Raw genomic sequence first — 15,205 nt, 5'->3', positions numbered from 1 at the left:
AGAATATTTCATATAAAAAATTTACAATCTAGAACTAGATTATCCTTCGTAATAAATGCATTTATCAATATTAAGCTGTCAATCTCAACACACTGATAATGTTCACCCTGACCATGATTCACCATTAGATTTAGACTTATTAGAATCCTATGGTTGAGATTCAAAGTATCATAAAACTTAAATATAAATTTAAACCTAGATCTAATAGTAAACAACTAAATTCATTTCGTCATTTAGGGTCCAAATAAACGCTACAGCTCAACACACGCTACCGTCATGTAATAACGAAAACGAAATCGTCACTATATGAAGAGAAGACATTATACACTTCAGGTACACGAAAAATTCTCTCTTTTCTATGTTATGGTCCAGATGAACACTACTGCTCAACACACGCTACAGAACAGTACAATAAACACAGTGTATCCCATCATGTAATAACGAAAATGAAATCGTCACTATACAAAGAGAATACATTACACATTTTAGGTACACGAAAAAGTTCTCTTTTTTCTCTGTTCAGAGTCTAGATAAACGCTACTACTCAACACACGCTACAGAGCAGTACGCTAGACACAGTGTATCCCGTCATGTAATAACGAAAAAGATATCGTCACTATATAAAGAAAATACATTATATACTTTAGGTACACGAAAAATTCTCTATTTTTTCTCTGTTGTCTTCTATTCCGTCTTCCTCTCATCCGATAAAGCTAATTAAAGCATCGGAGTGCAAGCATCGGATACCCGGCTCCACTCTTACACTATTATTTGCAGGTGAACAGAATATATGCTCTGCATTTCATAATTTATTAGGTTTACAAAATCTCAAATTCTGAATTTCTACCAAATCAGAACTCATCAAGAAACTCAAGAACAAACACATTTTGAAATTGACAATTTCTATTCCAAATGCACAAACCTTGAAATCAAATCCAGAAATCAAAAGGTACATATCTGACTGTAAACAAAGGCGAATGGCGTTTTACGGGATCGGCGAGGACTAGCACGAAAGAAATGCGAATGAAGAAAATCCTGCACATTAAGCATCATCAAGAAACTCCATACGGAAGTAGTGCAGCGGCCACAATTCTCCCTTCTTCGTTCAGAATGTTGTAAGTTGATGCTGCATTCCTCTGTTACAAAATCGAGCCATATATTATAAGATTAACGACTGAAACTATAAACTTCAAAGCACCGATACTTCTAGGAGATTAAGATATGAGTGTTGGACACTCCGACACTCTGAACACTCGGGGAGACGCACCCAACACTCCAAAACAAGCTCTCTTCTTTTTTAATATGGGGACACTTTTGGGACACGGCTTCTAAGTTAATTAAGTACGATATATATTTTTTTAATAACTTTACAAAAACAATGGGTTGATATATACAAAAATGAAATAAAACCCTAATAAAAAAAAATCAAAATCTAAAGAAAAGAATATAGAAACCGCCCCTTTTTTGTAGTTTAAATAGTTTGAAGTATTAAATATTTATGTTGATGAATTAATAATTTATTATAGATATTATTTATGGTTTATAATGACCTGTACCCGTATCTCGTACTTTTTAAAAATGTCATTTGCCGCACCTGTATGACTACCCATGTCTGTGATTCCTAGCAGATGAGATATATGATCATGAATATACACTCTTTTGGAAGCTGTTCCTCGGTGAACTTATGTAACTCACATTGCAATGTTATCTGAAGTACAAGCTCTTAACTAGTTTGAGTAGTTAAGTCTCACATTGGCACATTGCAATGTTGTCGAATGAATTGAATTGGGTCGGGTATTGATTAAACAAGTTTAATTTAGAAAGAGGAAATTGCAAGCTAACTCAAAAGACAATATTTAAGTAGTTCAGCTGATTACGCCAGCATCCATGGGAAAGGAGAAGTATTATTTCTGAAAATCAAGATTCAGGAACACCAGGCATTGCTAATTTGCTATATCGAGGAACAAAAACAAATCTCTAAATGCATAAACATAAAAAGCAATTGAAATTACCGAGTCAACTGTTTCTAATTTCATTCCAGTAGACCGAACGAAGCGCCTGATTTCAGGATCTACATGTTGAATATACCTTCCAGAACCAATAATTAAGATCTCTGAAAAAAATGAAAAAAAAAAAATCAGAACTTTATTTAGCCACGGAAAAAATAAGTAATTCATCAAATAATTTATATCTACTATTTGGAGTAAAATAACAAAAACGAGCTACTAAAACACCAACCGGGCGCTATCTATTTGGACAATTTGTCATAACACAAGGGTACAACAACATAAATCTAAATAACCCGAACTTATGAAATAAACACGGATATCTCACCCAATGGCCTAATATGTCAGTTAGAAATTTTAAATAAGAAGTTCAACTATCAACCGAATTGAACAATTATGAAATGAATTCAAGCAATGTTCACTAACTCTTCCCACATATTTATCCATACAAGAATTGCATGTTCGGGAAACACTAATTTAGTATGACAGCTTGCTTATATGCTATGTTGCACGGAAACTCTTCTTCACTAGGGTTTCCGTGTTTCCTGTCCTTTTCCGTTTCCATTTCTTTTTCGTTCCATTACCTTTTCCTAGCTAAATTTTCTTAGAAATAACGTTTCTCGGTACCCTTCTCCATTCGTGCAACATAGCTTATATGTGACAAAAAAAGGAGCATTTTGAAGAACACAGAAATATTAGGAGTTGTGCATACATATAACAAGCCAAAACTATATACGAAGGACTCAGCAGGGATAAACAACACTGGGTATGCATTGCAAGGACTCGGCCATTATTTGCAACCCAAGACCCACCAATAAACCAAGGACTAAGCCTCGTTTTGAAAACACGAGCACATGCGTTAACCCCTTCATGGGCACGATAACCGAAAGAAGGAAGTCCTTTCAACAGTCAATTACAAATAAGAAAAACAATAACCATGTACCATTAATACAAATGAGCAAGAACAAACATGAACTAAGTTCACGCTACACATTAGTAAACTGCAATTTTAAGCATGTGAAAACAGGAATGCAATGTCTGAAGCATTAAAAAAGAAAACCATAATCAACTCTTACCTGGTATTGGCCGCATAATTTGGAAGATGGATAAACTGCATCAAAGGGAAAAATGATGAAGTGTCAGAAGAGAAGCTCAATCACAATTCACATATATGTAACAGCACAATTGTTGTATACAACAAGAAACTGTTCGAGTAATGGAGACTTGTTATGCTATTGTTGGTCTTATGTAGGGTAAAATGCAGCGACGATAATTGAAGTTTGGAATTTGTTTCACAAAGGTAAAATGAACTTCATTTACGTTCAATAAAATGAAAGATCTTGACATTTGATGTCAATAAAGTCCTAGCAAATTTGTATAAAAAAAACTTACTTCCGTGGCACAGAAAAACTTAACTGTATGTCAACTAAGCGACATGGTGGACATGTTTAACTTGTCAACCATGTGTATGCCACATGACAAATCCTAAGCCACCAAAATATTTAAAAATAAAATAAAATCACATTGTTGTCTAATGTGTCGCTCAGTTGGCATATAGTTAAAATGTCTTCTGTGACACATCATTCCGCTGAGTTTTTATACATACAAATTAGCAAGAACGATTTTATTCAAATCAAATGTGAAGTTCAGTAATATTATTGAAAAACAGTGACCTTTGTTTCATAAACCAAAAAGGCAGAGAATTAGTACTGAGATTGCAAGAAATAAACAAGAGAAAAGAATTACTTCACAAAAAAATTGAGTATCAAACAATTTGAATTAAGGATCAAAATAGTTCGTAAAGTTGGCAACTAAAATCAATTTAAGCCCAAATCAATATTTAGGTATCAATTAAAGCTTCAGTTGGTTCCATGACATGATATCATAGCCCCTTTGACCAAATGATCAAGGGTTCGATTCCTGACAACCTCGTTTGTTTATTTAATTGCAGGACATGGTAATATTGACTTGTGTTGTGCATGCTTCAAGCCCAGTTGACATTCACGTGCGGAGATGTGTCAGATTAACATTGGACCTTTAACTACTAACTTAATCGTTTAGTTCAGTTGGTTCCATGACATGTTATTAGAGTCTCTTCGACCAAGCAATAACATTGGACCTTTAACTACTAGCTTAATCGTTTTGTTCGGTTGATTCCATAACATGTTATTAGAGCCTCTTTGACCAAGCGATCAAGGACCTAATTTGTTAATTTAATTACAAGACATAGTAATACGAGCCTGTGTTGTGCAGTCTTAAGCCTAGTGGCATTCTCGTGTGTCAGATATTAATATGAACTGGGCTTTTGAGTATTGACTATCAGATTATGCTTTTAATTCAGTTGTTCAATGAATGCAAATGTTGAAAAATTGACCCGAATACGATCAGTTTCAATAACAAAAAATCTATAAATTTGGACCAATTTGTCAAAATTTGCGAACTTAAAAGCTGAATTGATACCTAAACTTGGATATGGGCTAAATTGATCTTCACTGCCAAGTTTCAGGGCCATTTTGACCCTTAATTACAAACAATTCAGGTGTGGGTTTGTAAACTAAGTTTATAAAATTCAAAAACCCTACATTAAAAAAACAGCAAACCTTTCGGGAGTAATCTGAGAGAAATTCTTGGGAGACCAAGATAGAAGTAAATTTCCGACGCAAAGCAAGCTACCTTCATAATCAACCCCATTCACTTTAAATCCTGTGTCAGTATACCTAAAATCGAACACAAATTCAACACATAAAAACAAAATCAGAACTAGAAAAAGACGAGGAAGACGAAGAAGTATAATATACCCTTGAAAGCGAAGCTGGTCCTGAGGGACGTTATCGATGAGATTGATCTGATCGTAGAGAGAAAAAGCGCGCCTAAGCGATGGTAAAGCTGCGACTCTTCCTTCTACAGGAGCTTTTCGGAGGCTCTGTATCAGCTTGGGCAGTGTTGAAACCGCTCTTTGTCTTGTTATTGCCATTTCTATTTCTTTCTCAAGGTTGCTTCCATCCCATTTTACCCCTAAAGTACCGAATCAAAATTAGAAGGCATATATTAAATGAAACTAGAAGTTGTTGCATATATTACAACCTGTAAAAATTTAACATGGAGCCAGGGAAAAAGAAATCAAGTAATAAAGTTATAATCACTCGGAAAAGAAATCAAGCAATAAAGTTAGTCACTTAGATTATGCATTTATAATCACTGCTCTGGGAAAAGAAATCAAGCAATAAAGTTATAAACAGTGATCACATGAGAATGTTAAGGACAAATGAATTTCGGTTATTTCATTCCCATTGCAACGAGAACACAGCAGAGGTCAAAGCCCTTGTGCAATTTTCAAAACATCATCTGGCATTCCAATTATTAAAAACAAATCAAGCAGAGCAGAGAAAACGTTAAAATCATCATATGAATCAAAATTAGCACATGGATCATCATCAAACTAAGTTGTTACAGATTTACTTTAGCTTAAACATTCCAAGCTATTCAAATCTCCCAATCAGTTCATTATTAACCCAGATTATTAACCTAAAATTAAAATTAAAGGGCAAAAGTCAAACTAACCTGAAATTGATGAGGTGTTCTTGGATTGGAGATGGTGGCCGGCCGGAGAAGAAAGACGGTTGACGAAGAAGGAAGACAGCCGACCGGAGAGGAGGGGCGTCGCTTGCTGGCGGCTGGCGGAGAGAAGATCGCTTGCTTTGCTGGAGGAGAGGAAGGGCGTCTGTGTGCGTCTCTCAACGATCGAGGAGAAGAAGTCTGCTGCTTTTGTTAATTAAAAACCCTTTACCAAAACGACGTCGGTTTTAGGGGATACCAAAACCACGTCGTTTTGGTCAAAAAAAAAATTTCCCCCGAGATGGGGGGATGGCCCCTTTGACCCCCTTAAATCCGTGCCTGATGGAGGGGAAAGAATGTTAAATTTACTCTACAGAGACAAGAAACTTAAAAAAAGTGTACGTTACTCTCATTAATCCCCAATTTAGAGGTTAGAGTTTGAAAGTTAGAGGAAGTAAATATTTAACCTCATTAACCTCCATTTACTCTCAAACAAGGTTAAATTAATACTTAACCTTCCATTACTCACATTTACTCCTATTAACCTCCTCCCAAACAAGGGCTTAGGGTTAAGGTAGGGGTGTATAATGAAATACACAAATAATCTCCTCAACTTTCAATTGTAACAACTTACCCCTTAAGCTTGTTCAATTGTAAAACATAACCCCATTGGGAATTTTTTTACCCCGTACTTGAAGCAACAGTAAAAGCGTTTTCCCGGATTCATATCACGCCAAAGATCTGATTATCGCACTCTATGAGCGTTGCAGATTTTGCATTTCACGTGTTTCTTCAATTGCAGTCCATGTCAGCAATTTGGGATTATATTTTACAATTGGACAAGTTTAAGAGTTGGATTAGATTGAGTTTGGTTGAATGTTAATTCAAATAATTCAAAATCACAACTACATATAAAAAAAACTCTAACTCAGAGAACATTAATTATTATATCAACTAAAACAATAGCGGTAACTTAAAAAAATTAAAAAGAACCTATTACATATCAATTTGTTCTAGCAATTGAAGAAAATTAAATTTGTCTAATTGTAAAACATAACCCCAAATTACTGACATGGACTGCAATTGAAGAAACACGTGAAATACAAAATCTGCAACGCTCGTGGAGTGTGATAATCAGATATTTGGCGTAATACAAATCCGGTAAAATGTTTTTACGGTTGCTTCAAGTACGGGGTAAAAAAATTCCCAATTTAGAGTTATGTTTTACAATTAGACAAGTTTGAGGGGTAAATTGTTACAATTGAAAGTTGAAGGGGGCAGTTGCAATATTTAGACAAGTTCAGGGGGTTATTTGTGTATTAGGCCATTTATTTTAGGGTTAATGTTTTGGGTTAAAAGCAATTTTACTAATAACCTTGGAAACTAAGAGCAATTTTTATCCCTAACGTTGATAAATTTCGTCAATTTGAGAAATATTTATCAAACTGTATTCTCGGTCATGAATCTTGTCATCTACACTTCACCGTGCGTTATTTTATCAGTAACAAATCACAAACATATGTTGGGATGTGAAAAAAAAAACTAAATAAATACAAATATCTATCTTTTATACAAATTAGACAAAAAAAAAATCAAAAAATTCACCGAATTTATCAATATTAATTTCCAATTCTATTATTAAATTATATAAAAAAATAAAATAAACGAATTGATATGCATTTAGTGCAGAATAAGGAACAAAAATATGTGTTTTATAATAGAGGTGGAATTGATCCAATTTATCAACGTTATGGATAAACTTATTCTTGGATTCCAATATTAGAAGTAAAATTGCACTTTTATCAAAAAAAAAAAAAGTAAAATTGCACAATTCTAGACATTAGGAATAAAATTACGTCTGTCCAAAAACATTAGAGTCAAACATTTATTTCTTCTAATAAAATATAATTCTATTTGTATGATAAAATTTATAGTTTTCTTTTAAAAATTTAAACATAATTTTTTTGAAACCACTATTATTTTATTTTACTTTTTTCTAGAATGGGTCGTAGTATCAAATTTAAATAATATCAAGTTCATACATATTTCTTCAATCCATAAGCGAATACAGAATTGGCTGGTTAGGAGCGCGTGTAATTTTCTTTTACTAAATTGAACTTGTTCAAAAAAAATTTGTATATATACATGTTATAATCTGAGTGGTCAAGAAATAATTTTTTAATATCAATATAAAACTTCTCAACATTAAGCTACATTGTGTTTAAGATTCTTAACATGTAAAAAAATTGTGTCTGATAAAAAAAAATCGGATTTAGAAAGGACTTAATAGATCAAAAAAAATTAAAAGTTTGAATTTAAGAAGGGTCTAACAAGCAAAAAAGTTAGAATTTTAGATTTAGAGAAGGCTAACATCCAAAAAAAAAAAGGATTTTGAAAGGGTCTAACAGACAAAAAATTTAGAATATTTTGGATTTAGAGAGGAACGAACAGGACCTAGACCAATTTTAAGAGTTCTAATTCAGCACCCCATCAAAATTTATTGGAGACATGGTGGAAATAGGAAGGACCGAAACTATTTCTGGTCATGGTGGTTATGACGGTTGGAGGGACCTGGACCCTCTTAGGCCTCCTGTATATTCATTTATGATAATAATTTATTACAAGTATTATTATTACTGGCTCCTCCTTTTCTGCGGAGCTCTGGGGTATCTTGTCAGGTATTAAACTCGCCATTCGCATGGGTGTTAAAAAGCTCTCGGTGGAATCTGATAATCTGGAGGCTATTAACAGGATTTCAGATAGCCAGGCTGTTTGTCTGAAGAGCCAGAATCTCATCAAAGCTATTTTGAGGCTTCGTCCTGCCTTTGAGTATCTTAATTTCTCCCATATTTTTAGGGAGCAAAACCGCGTGGCGGATCGCTTAGCAGCTGCTGGGCATGGGAGAATGTTAGGTGTTTCTACCCTATCTGTTCCTCCTTCTTTTCTTTTGCCTTCTCTCCTAGAGGATATGATTGGAGTCAGCCTTCCTAGACTGATCCCGGTGTAGGTTTTTTGTTGGTTTTGTTTTTTTTTCCTTTCTTACCCAAAAAAAAAATTACTACTTTTAAAAAAAAAAAAAACAATATCAAGTTCAAATTTTCTTTTACTTTTAGCATAAAAAAAATTACTAGTTAATCATTTAAGTTTTCGTATGGACAAAATATTTTATAAAAATCTCACTAATCTAGTATTTTTTAATAGAAACTAAATGATTTGTTTTAATTTTAATATTAAAAAAATACAATCGTATTACTTGTCATGATATAATTATTTTTTAACAATTCAATTTAGGCTTAATGCTTCTCCGGCCTTCTTAACTTATCCAAATTGTTCATTTTACTCCTCCAACTTATCGAAGGTCTTATTTACACCCTTAACTCCATAAAAATGGTATTTCTCACCCCCTTAACTTGTTCAAATTTGTCATTTTACCCATTCTCAACTGATCGAATATCTTATTTACCCTTTTAACTTCATAAAAGTGGTATTTCTCATCATTTATGATCCTATTTACCCTCTTAATTCCATAAAAATTGTATTTCTTATCCCTTTATAGTATCAAAAAAAAAGTTGAAAAGAGAAAGAACGAATAAAAAATACAAATAACAAGAACATTAATATAAACAAGTTAAATATATTATATGCAGGGATAATATACCAAAATAGGCCTATGATTTTTGGGAAAGTATTAATTTAGGTTTTACTTACAAAATAGCATAAATATAGGTTTAGCATTTAATTTTTTTTTATCAATTTAGGCTTCGATAACAGATTGTAAAGGGTGAAAAATACCACTTTTATAGAGTTAAGGGGGTAAATAGAATATTCTATGAGTTGGGGGAATAAATGGGCAAGTTGAGATGGAGTTAAAGGGGTAAATAGAACATCCGATGAGTTGATGGGGTAAAATGACCAATTTGGACAAGTTAAAGGGGCTGGAGAAGCATTAGGCCTTCAATTTATTATTCGTTTGTTTATTTTTCATTGTTTTTCATTTATTCGTTATAAAGTATCGTTTAGAAACACATTATATCCAGATATTAAATTTTAATATAAAATATCAATTAAAGTTAAGTTTAACTTTAAAACTTGATATTAAAAATTACAATTTAATTATAAGCGTTCTTAAACGTAATTCATGGGAGTGACACGTATGTGTGACGATTGCATTCCTTTGAAATAAGTCCGCAATATAAATTTAAAAAAACTGATACGTCTGTGTGACAATTGCATTCCTTTGAAATAAGTCCGCAACTTACTAGATTTTTCAGAAATGAAAGAGATAAAATCTCAAACACCATATCAAATCTAAGTTGATGATTATAGGTAGGATTATACTCTATCGGACTTTAACTGTTAACAATCGTGACGGAAATGGTTAGGAGAATATTTGATTGATGTGAGCAAGAAATGTAATTTGCTACGTGATATATATACGATATTTGACAAATTCAAAGGAATCGATCTTAAATAATTCCAACAATTTTAATGTTGCGATCGCTCATGGAATCATGATTCTCCTTTCGGGTTTTACAAGCTCTCTTCTTTTTTAATATGGGGACACTTTTGGGACACGGCTTCTAAGTTAATTAAGTACGATATATATTTTTTTAATAACTTTACAAAAACAATGGGTTGATATATACAAAAATGAAATAAAACCCTAATAAAAAAAATCAAAATCTAAAGAAAAGAGTATAGAAACCGCCCTTTTTTTTTTGTAGTTTAAATAGTTTGAAGTATTAAATATTTATGTTGATGAATTAATAATTTATTATGGATATTATTTATGGTTTATAATGACCTATATCTGTACCCGTATCTTGTACTTTTTAAAAATGTCATTTGCCGCACCCGTATGACTACCCATGTCTGTGATTCCTAGCAGATGAGATATATGATCATGAATATACTCTCTTTTGGAAGCTGTTCCTCGGTGAACTTATGTAACTCACATTGCAATGTATGTCAACTAAGCAACATGGTGGACGTGTTTAACTTGTCAACCATGTGTATGCCACATGACAAATCCTAAACCACCAAAATATTTAAAAATAAAATAAAATCACATTGTTGTCTAATGTGTCGCTCAGTTGACATATAGTTAAATGTCTTCTGTGACACATCATTCCGCTGAGTTTTTATACATACAAATTAGCAAGAACGATTTTATTCAAATCAAATGTGAAGTTCAGTAATATTATTGAAAAACAGTGACCTTTGTTTCATAAACCAAAAAGGCAGAGAATTAGTACTGAGATTGCAGGAAATAAACAAGAGAAAAGAATTACTTCACAAAAAATTTGAGTATCAAACAATTTGAATTAAGGATCAAAATAGTTCGTAAAGTTGGCAACCAAAATCAATTTAAGCCCAAATCAATATTTAGGTATCAATTAAAGCTTCAGTTGGTTCCATGACATGATATCATTGCCCCTTTGACCAAATGATCAAGGGTTTGATTACTAACAACCTCGTTTGTTTATTTAATTGCAGGACATGGTAATATGGACTTGTGTTGTGCATGCTTCAAGCCTAGTTGACATTCACGTGGTAAGCGATGAGATTTATCACTTGAAAGCGAAGCTGGTCCCGAGGGACGTTATCGATGAGATTTATCTGATCGTATAGAGAAAAAACGCGTCTAAGCGATGGTAAAGCTGCGACTCTTCCTTCTACAGGAGCTTTTCGGAGGCTCTGTATAAGCTTGGGCAGTGTTGAAACCGCTCTTTGTCTTGTTATTGCCATTTCTCTTTCTTTTTCGATGTTGCTCCCATCCCATTTGAGGAGGAAAGAGAACGTATGAGCTGGGCTTCAACTTTAATACTATAGTCCATAGTTTTGTGGAGTAGCCAACACAACCGAACCGAAAATCCCAAAATCGAAAAACCGGGTCGAATTATATTGGATTAAATATATTATTGGTCATTGGATTTATATGGTTGTTTCAAAATGGTTATTCAACTTCAATTTGTTTCAATAAAATCACTTAACTTTGAGTTTTGTCTCAATTAGGCCACTTTGGTGATTTCAATGGTTAAAATGCATCGGAATGATGTCATGACTGACACGTGAACATATGTCAACTTGGATATTTGATCGAAAAGACACATGGCATCCATTTATAAGCCACCTGACAGTCACATGTCAGTTATTTTTATGAAAAAAATGACATTTAGTTGTTTTCCATAAAAGTAACCGACATGTGGCTGTCACATGTCATTTCGATAGAACATCTGAGTTAACTCATGCTCACCTGTCAGCTACGTCATCATTCTGATACATTTTAACCATTTAAATCATCGAAGTGACCTAATTGAGACAAAACTCATAGTTCAGTAATTTTATTGAGACAAATCGAAGTTGAGTGACCATTTTGAAACAACCATATAAGTTAAGTGACCAACGGTACATTTAACCCAATTATATTTTTGTTTGGTTCAGTTCTAATTTTTAAACTAGTTTACTTTTTGATTCAGTTCGGTCCGAAACCAAACCGAAATACAATATATACTACTTTTAGTTTTAGGTTTTAAATTAATTAACAAATTATATATAGAAAAAAAAACAATTAAACATGTTTTTTCTCTCTTAACTAATTATATGATTGTTGTCTTTATATAATTGTTTAGTTAGTAAAGACAAGTAGTTGTAGGTCTCTAATGTTTTATTTGGTCCAAACATGAACCAAACCGGACCAGACCGAAATAATTTGGTTCGGTCTAGATCAAACCGAATTATAATTTGGTTTGATTTGGTCCTAAAAATACGGGTAATTTGAGTCGGTCCAATTTGGTTGGATTCGGTTTTTGAACCGAATTGGATCATGCTCACCTCTAGTTTTTTTTGTATCTTTTTTTCTTATTCTTCATATAATAGTTACAATTTAGGGAAAGGCCATATACATCCATCCGAGGTTGTCCAAAAATTGTAACTGACTTCTGAACTTCAAAACGTTACAATTATCCTCATTAACTTGTTTATTTTGAAGTTCTAATCACAGGCAGCTATGTAAACGTGAGGAGTTATTTGTTCCAAATAAAAGTTGAAGGGATTAATTATAACGTTTTGAAATCAGTTGCAGTTTTTGGACAACTTTGGAATGCAGCGATGTATTATGCCTTAGGGATTTTTTTTTATATATATAGAAAAATTGAGTTTAACTATCAAGCGTTTAGCTCTAATTTATCTATTTGTGAATGTTCAAATATTTTTAGAATAAAATATCAAAATCGCTTCAAGATTTTTTTTTGAAGGTGTCAATTTCACGATAGCACTATTTTAACTTCAACGTTTGTTAAATAGTATCAATTTAGCCTTGAGTAATGGAACTTGACCCATGGTTAAAATGGTACCATTTCACAAACGTTGAGTCTAAAATGGTTACTATTTCATGCATTATGGCACTTCCCAAAAACTTCAAGTTATTTTGGTACTAAATTGACCTTAAATCGAGGCCAATGCAAGCCCGTTAAAAAACCCATATATTCGGGGACTTGTTCGGAGACTTTTTTCACAAGTTTTACTTGTAAACAGGTTGTTAATTCTATTCATGAATATCACTCATGAACAGCTCATTAATTATATACATTTGAAAAAAAACTTAACACAAAACTACATAGTTTTAAAACCTCCAAAACTAAAATGTACACTATGTTGGTCCCGTGTAACGTGACAGTATTAGTTCCAAGAGGGGGGGGGGGGGGTTAGGAACTATTATAATTTTTTTAATTAAGGCTGACTTATTTTAAGTTTAATACTTTTACTCAGTCTCTAGGTCAGCACTGCTGAGTGGATTTTGAGACAGCTTTAGTCAACTGCTAACTAGAGCTGTTTCAATTGTGAGTTGGGAAGCAACACTTAAGTCAGTTTCCAACTCAGCACTCGGATTACTCAGCTCGGCGTATACAAGTTGTTATTTTACTGAGTAATATTTAGTAAGCAATACATATATATATCAAAGGATAAAGGGTTAGAAGTTACTCAGCAGACTTATCCTAGTTCGGCCTCTCCGCCTACGTCCAGTCCCGAAAATCCTTCTGAGCTTTTTGAATCCTCTACTGAGCTCTTTAAAGGTAGAGCACAAACCGTTTACAATAGCAACTGAGTATGCAAGAGTACTATCCTCTATTCGTCTACTCAATCCTATCTCTACCACTGAGTACTATAACCGAGTACTCAGTCTCTCTCTACCACTGAGTACTATAACCGAGTTCTCAACCTCTCTTTTCTAACCTTTTACAAATGATAAGAATTTGTTCTTGATACAACAAAGAACACTTTAGATGAATAAATCACTCTAGACTTTTACACAAAAATAGGAGTTTGGTGTAAGAGTTTGCTTTTTCTTTTCAGGACAGAGCTTTTATTTTGTACTTTATCAATGAATAGACTTGATGAAGACCTGTGTAGATTGAAGTGTTGGAATGACCTTTTTATAGTGATGTCCGAGGTACCAATGATTTGTATTGGAGTTTAGTGTCCTAAAGGCAATTGTTTTAGGATATAAATATTAATGAATAAATTGTTTATTTAATCATTTGTTTAATCAGATTTATAGCTTTAAAATATAACTATATATAAAGGCACAAATCTTTCATAAAGAAAGTACTCCTAAGTTTATTTAAGTAGTTATAAAGTGTTCATACAAGCATGAAGTGAGACTATACTTTATAATAGACCAATAGACTTAAAATCAACCCAAGTCAAGTAATATGTTATAGGGGTTGGCATATTACTGTTGAGACTTGCATGTAACAGTGTTTTCTGTCGAGACAGAAAGCTGATCTCACAAGCTTTAGATATTTAGATATCTAGACAGTTACATGAATCCGGTGAAGGAGTTCATTAGGATTGGGACCCGACTTGAGATAATAGTATGGATTAATTTATCTAAAAGTGACAATTGTTCATCTCATTTGTATTAGTAGGTATAACTAATCCTGAGACTCAAACATTCGTTAATTAATGATTCTGGATTATGGAGTCCGGTACTTTGATTCTGTGCGAGCACGATCCAACAGGTGAGAGTCTGGGGTGTGTGAGAGCAGGGTTGGGTATCACATAAAGTGATTGCAGAATAGTTAATGTCAGATTGAGCATTCGTCACTCCTGATAAATGGGAGATATATCCAAATGGCCGCTTGTGGTGAATTAACTGAAATCCTTGCAAGGTGATAGAGTTAAGAGTAGAAATAGAAATTTCACTTAACTTATCGTTCAGAGTGAATTCAACCTGTACAAGTAAAACGGACTCTTCGTTATATGTAACCTTGACACGTTATAAGGAATTGACCAGCAGGATATAGTTGATGAAGGATCGTATTATACTGTACCTAATACGGAAAGGTTAACGTCAATTATCAACCTGACTTCTTAATTGCTCTAGGAGAATATCATAGGTTCTGCTAGTAACAGCTCGCGGCGGTATTCCGTTATATATATGTTGAATTAACCGTGATGAATTAATTTCAAAGGATATATATGGCTAGTGGCAATAAAGAACCTAATGGGTCGCATATGGGACTTGGAACTAGAGGACGAAAGCGTAATTAGTGAGACACTAACATAGGGGCCGAAATTTGTAATTATATTAGGAATAATTAATTTGATTTAATAATTATAATTAGATAATGATTATAAAT

General features: G+C 33.2%; 1 protein-coding gene across 2 annotated transcripts; it reads right to left on the bottom strand.

The window, feature by feature from the left end:
• Positions 1–435: 435 nt before the first annotated feature.
• LOC136206576 (uncharacterized) lies at positions 436–5,754 on the bottom strand. 2 transcript variants are annotated; one of them, XR_010676328.1, is made up of 7 exons: positions 5,568–5,754; positions 4,805–5,021; positions 4,607–4,723; positions 3,083–3,117; positions 2,013–2,113; positions 923–1,136; positions 436–795 (listed from the first exon to the last, which is right to left on the bottom strand). XR_010676328.1 is itself a non-coding variant. In XM_065997681.1 (6 exons), the coding sequence occupies exons 2-6, from the start codon at positions 4,978–4,980 to the stop codon at positions 1,053–1,055; spliced, it is 513 nt and encodes a 170-aa protein (XP_065853753.1). In that variant the 5' UTR covers positions 4,981–5,021; positions 5,568–5,754; the 3' UTR covers positions 436–1,052. The 2 variants fall into 2 exon arrangements, 1 of the variants encoding a protein (XP_065853753.1); XM_065997681.1 differs by having other exon boundaries at positions 436–1,136.
• Between the last annotated feature and the right edge of the window lie 9,451 nt (positions 5,755–15,205).

This window comes from Euphorbia lathyris, chromosome 9 (assembly GCF_963576675.1).
Source record: "Euphorbia lathyris chromosome 9, ddEupLath1.1, whole genome shotgun sequence".
NCBI lineage: Eukaryota > Viridiplantae > Streptophyta > Magnoliopsida > Malpighiales > Euphorbiaceae > Euphorbia > Euphorbia lathyris.
Note: the sequence above shows the minus strand (reverse complement) of the source record. Positions and strands in the feature narration are given on the sequence as shown.

Coding starts and splice junctions, on each gene's coding strand:
- LOC136206576 (XM_065997681.1), bottom strand. CDS start 4,980: ATGGCAATAACAAGACAAAGAGCGGTTTCAACACTGCCCAAGCTGATA. Junction 4,724..4,804: donor GACCAGCTTCGCTTTCAAGG/GTATATTATACT, acceptor GTTCGATTTTAG/GTATACTGACACAGGATTTA. Junction 2,114..3,082: donor AATTATGCGGCCAATACCAG/GTAAGAGTTGAT, acceptor CATTTTTTTCAG/AGATCTTAATTATTGGTTCT.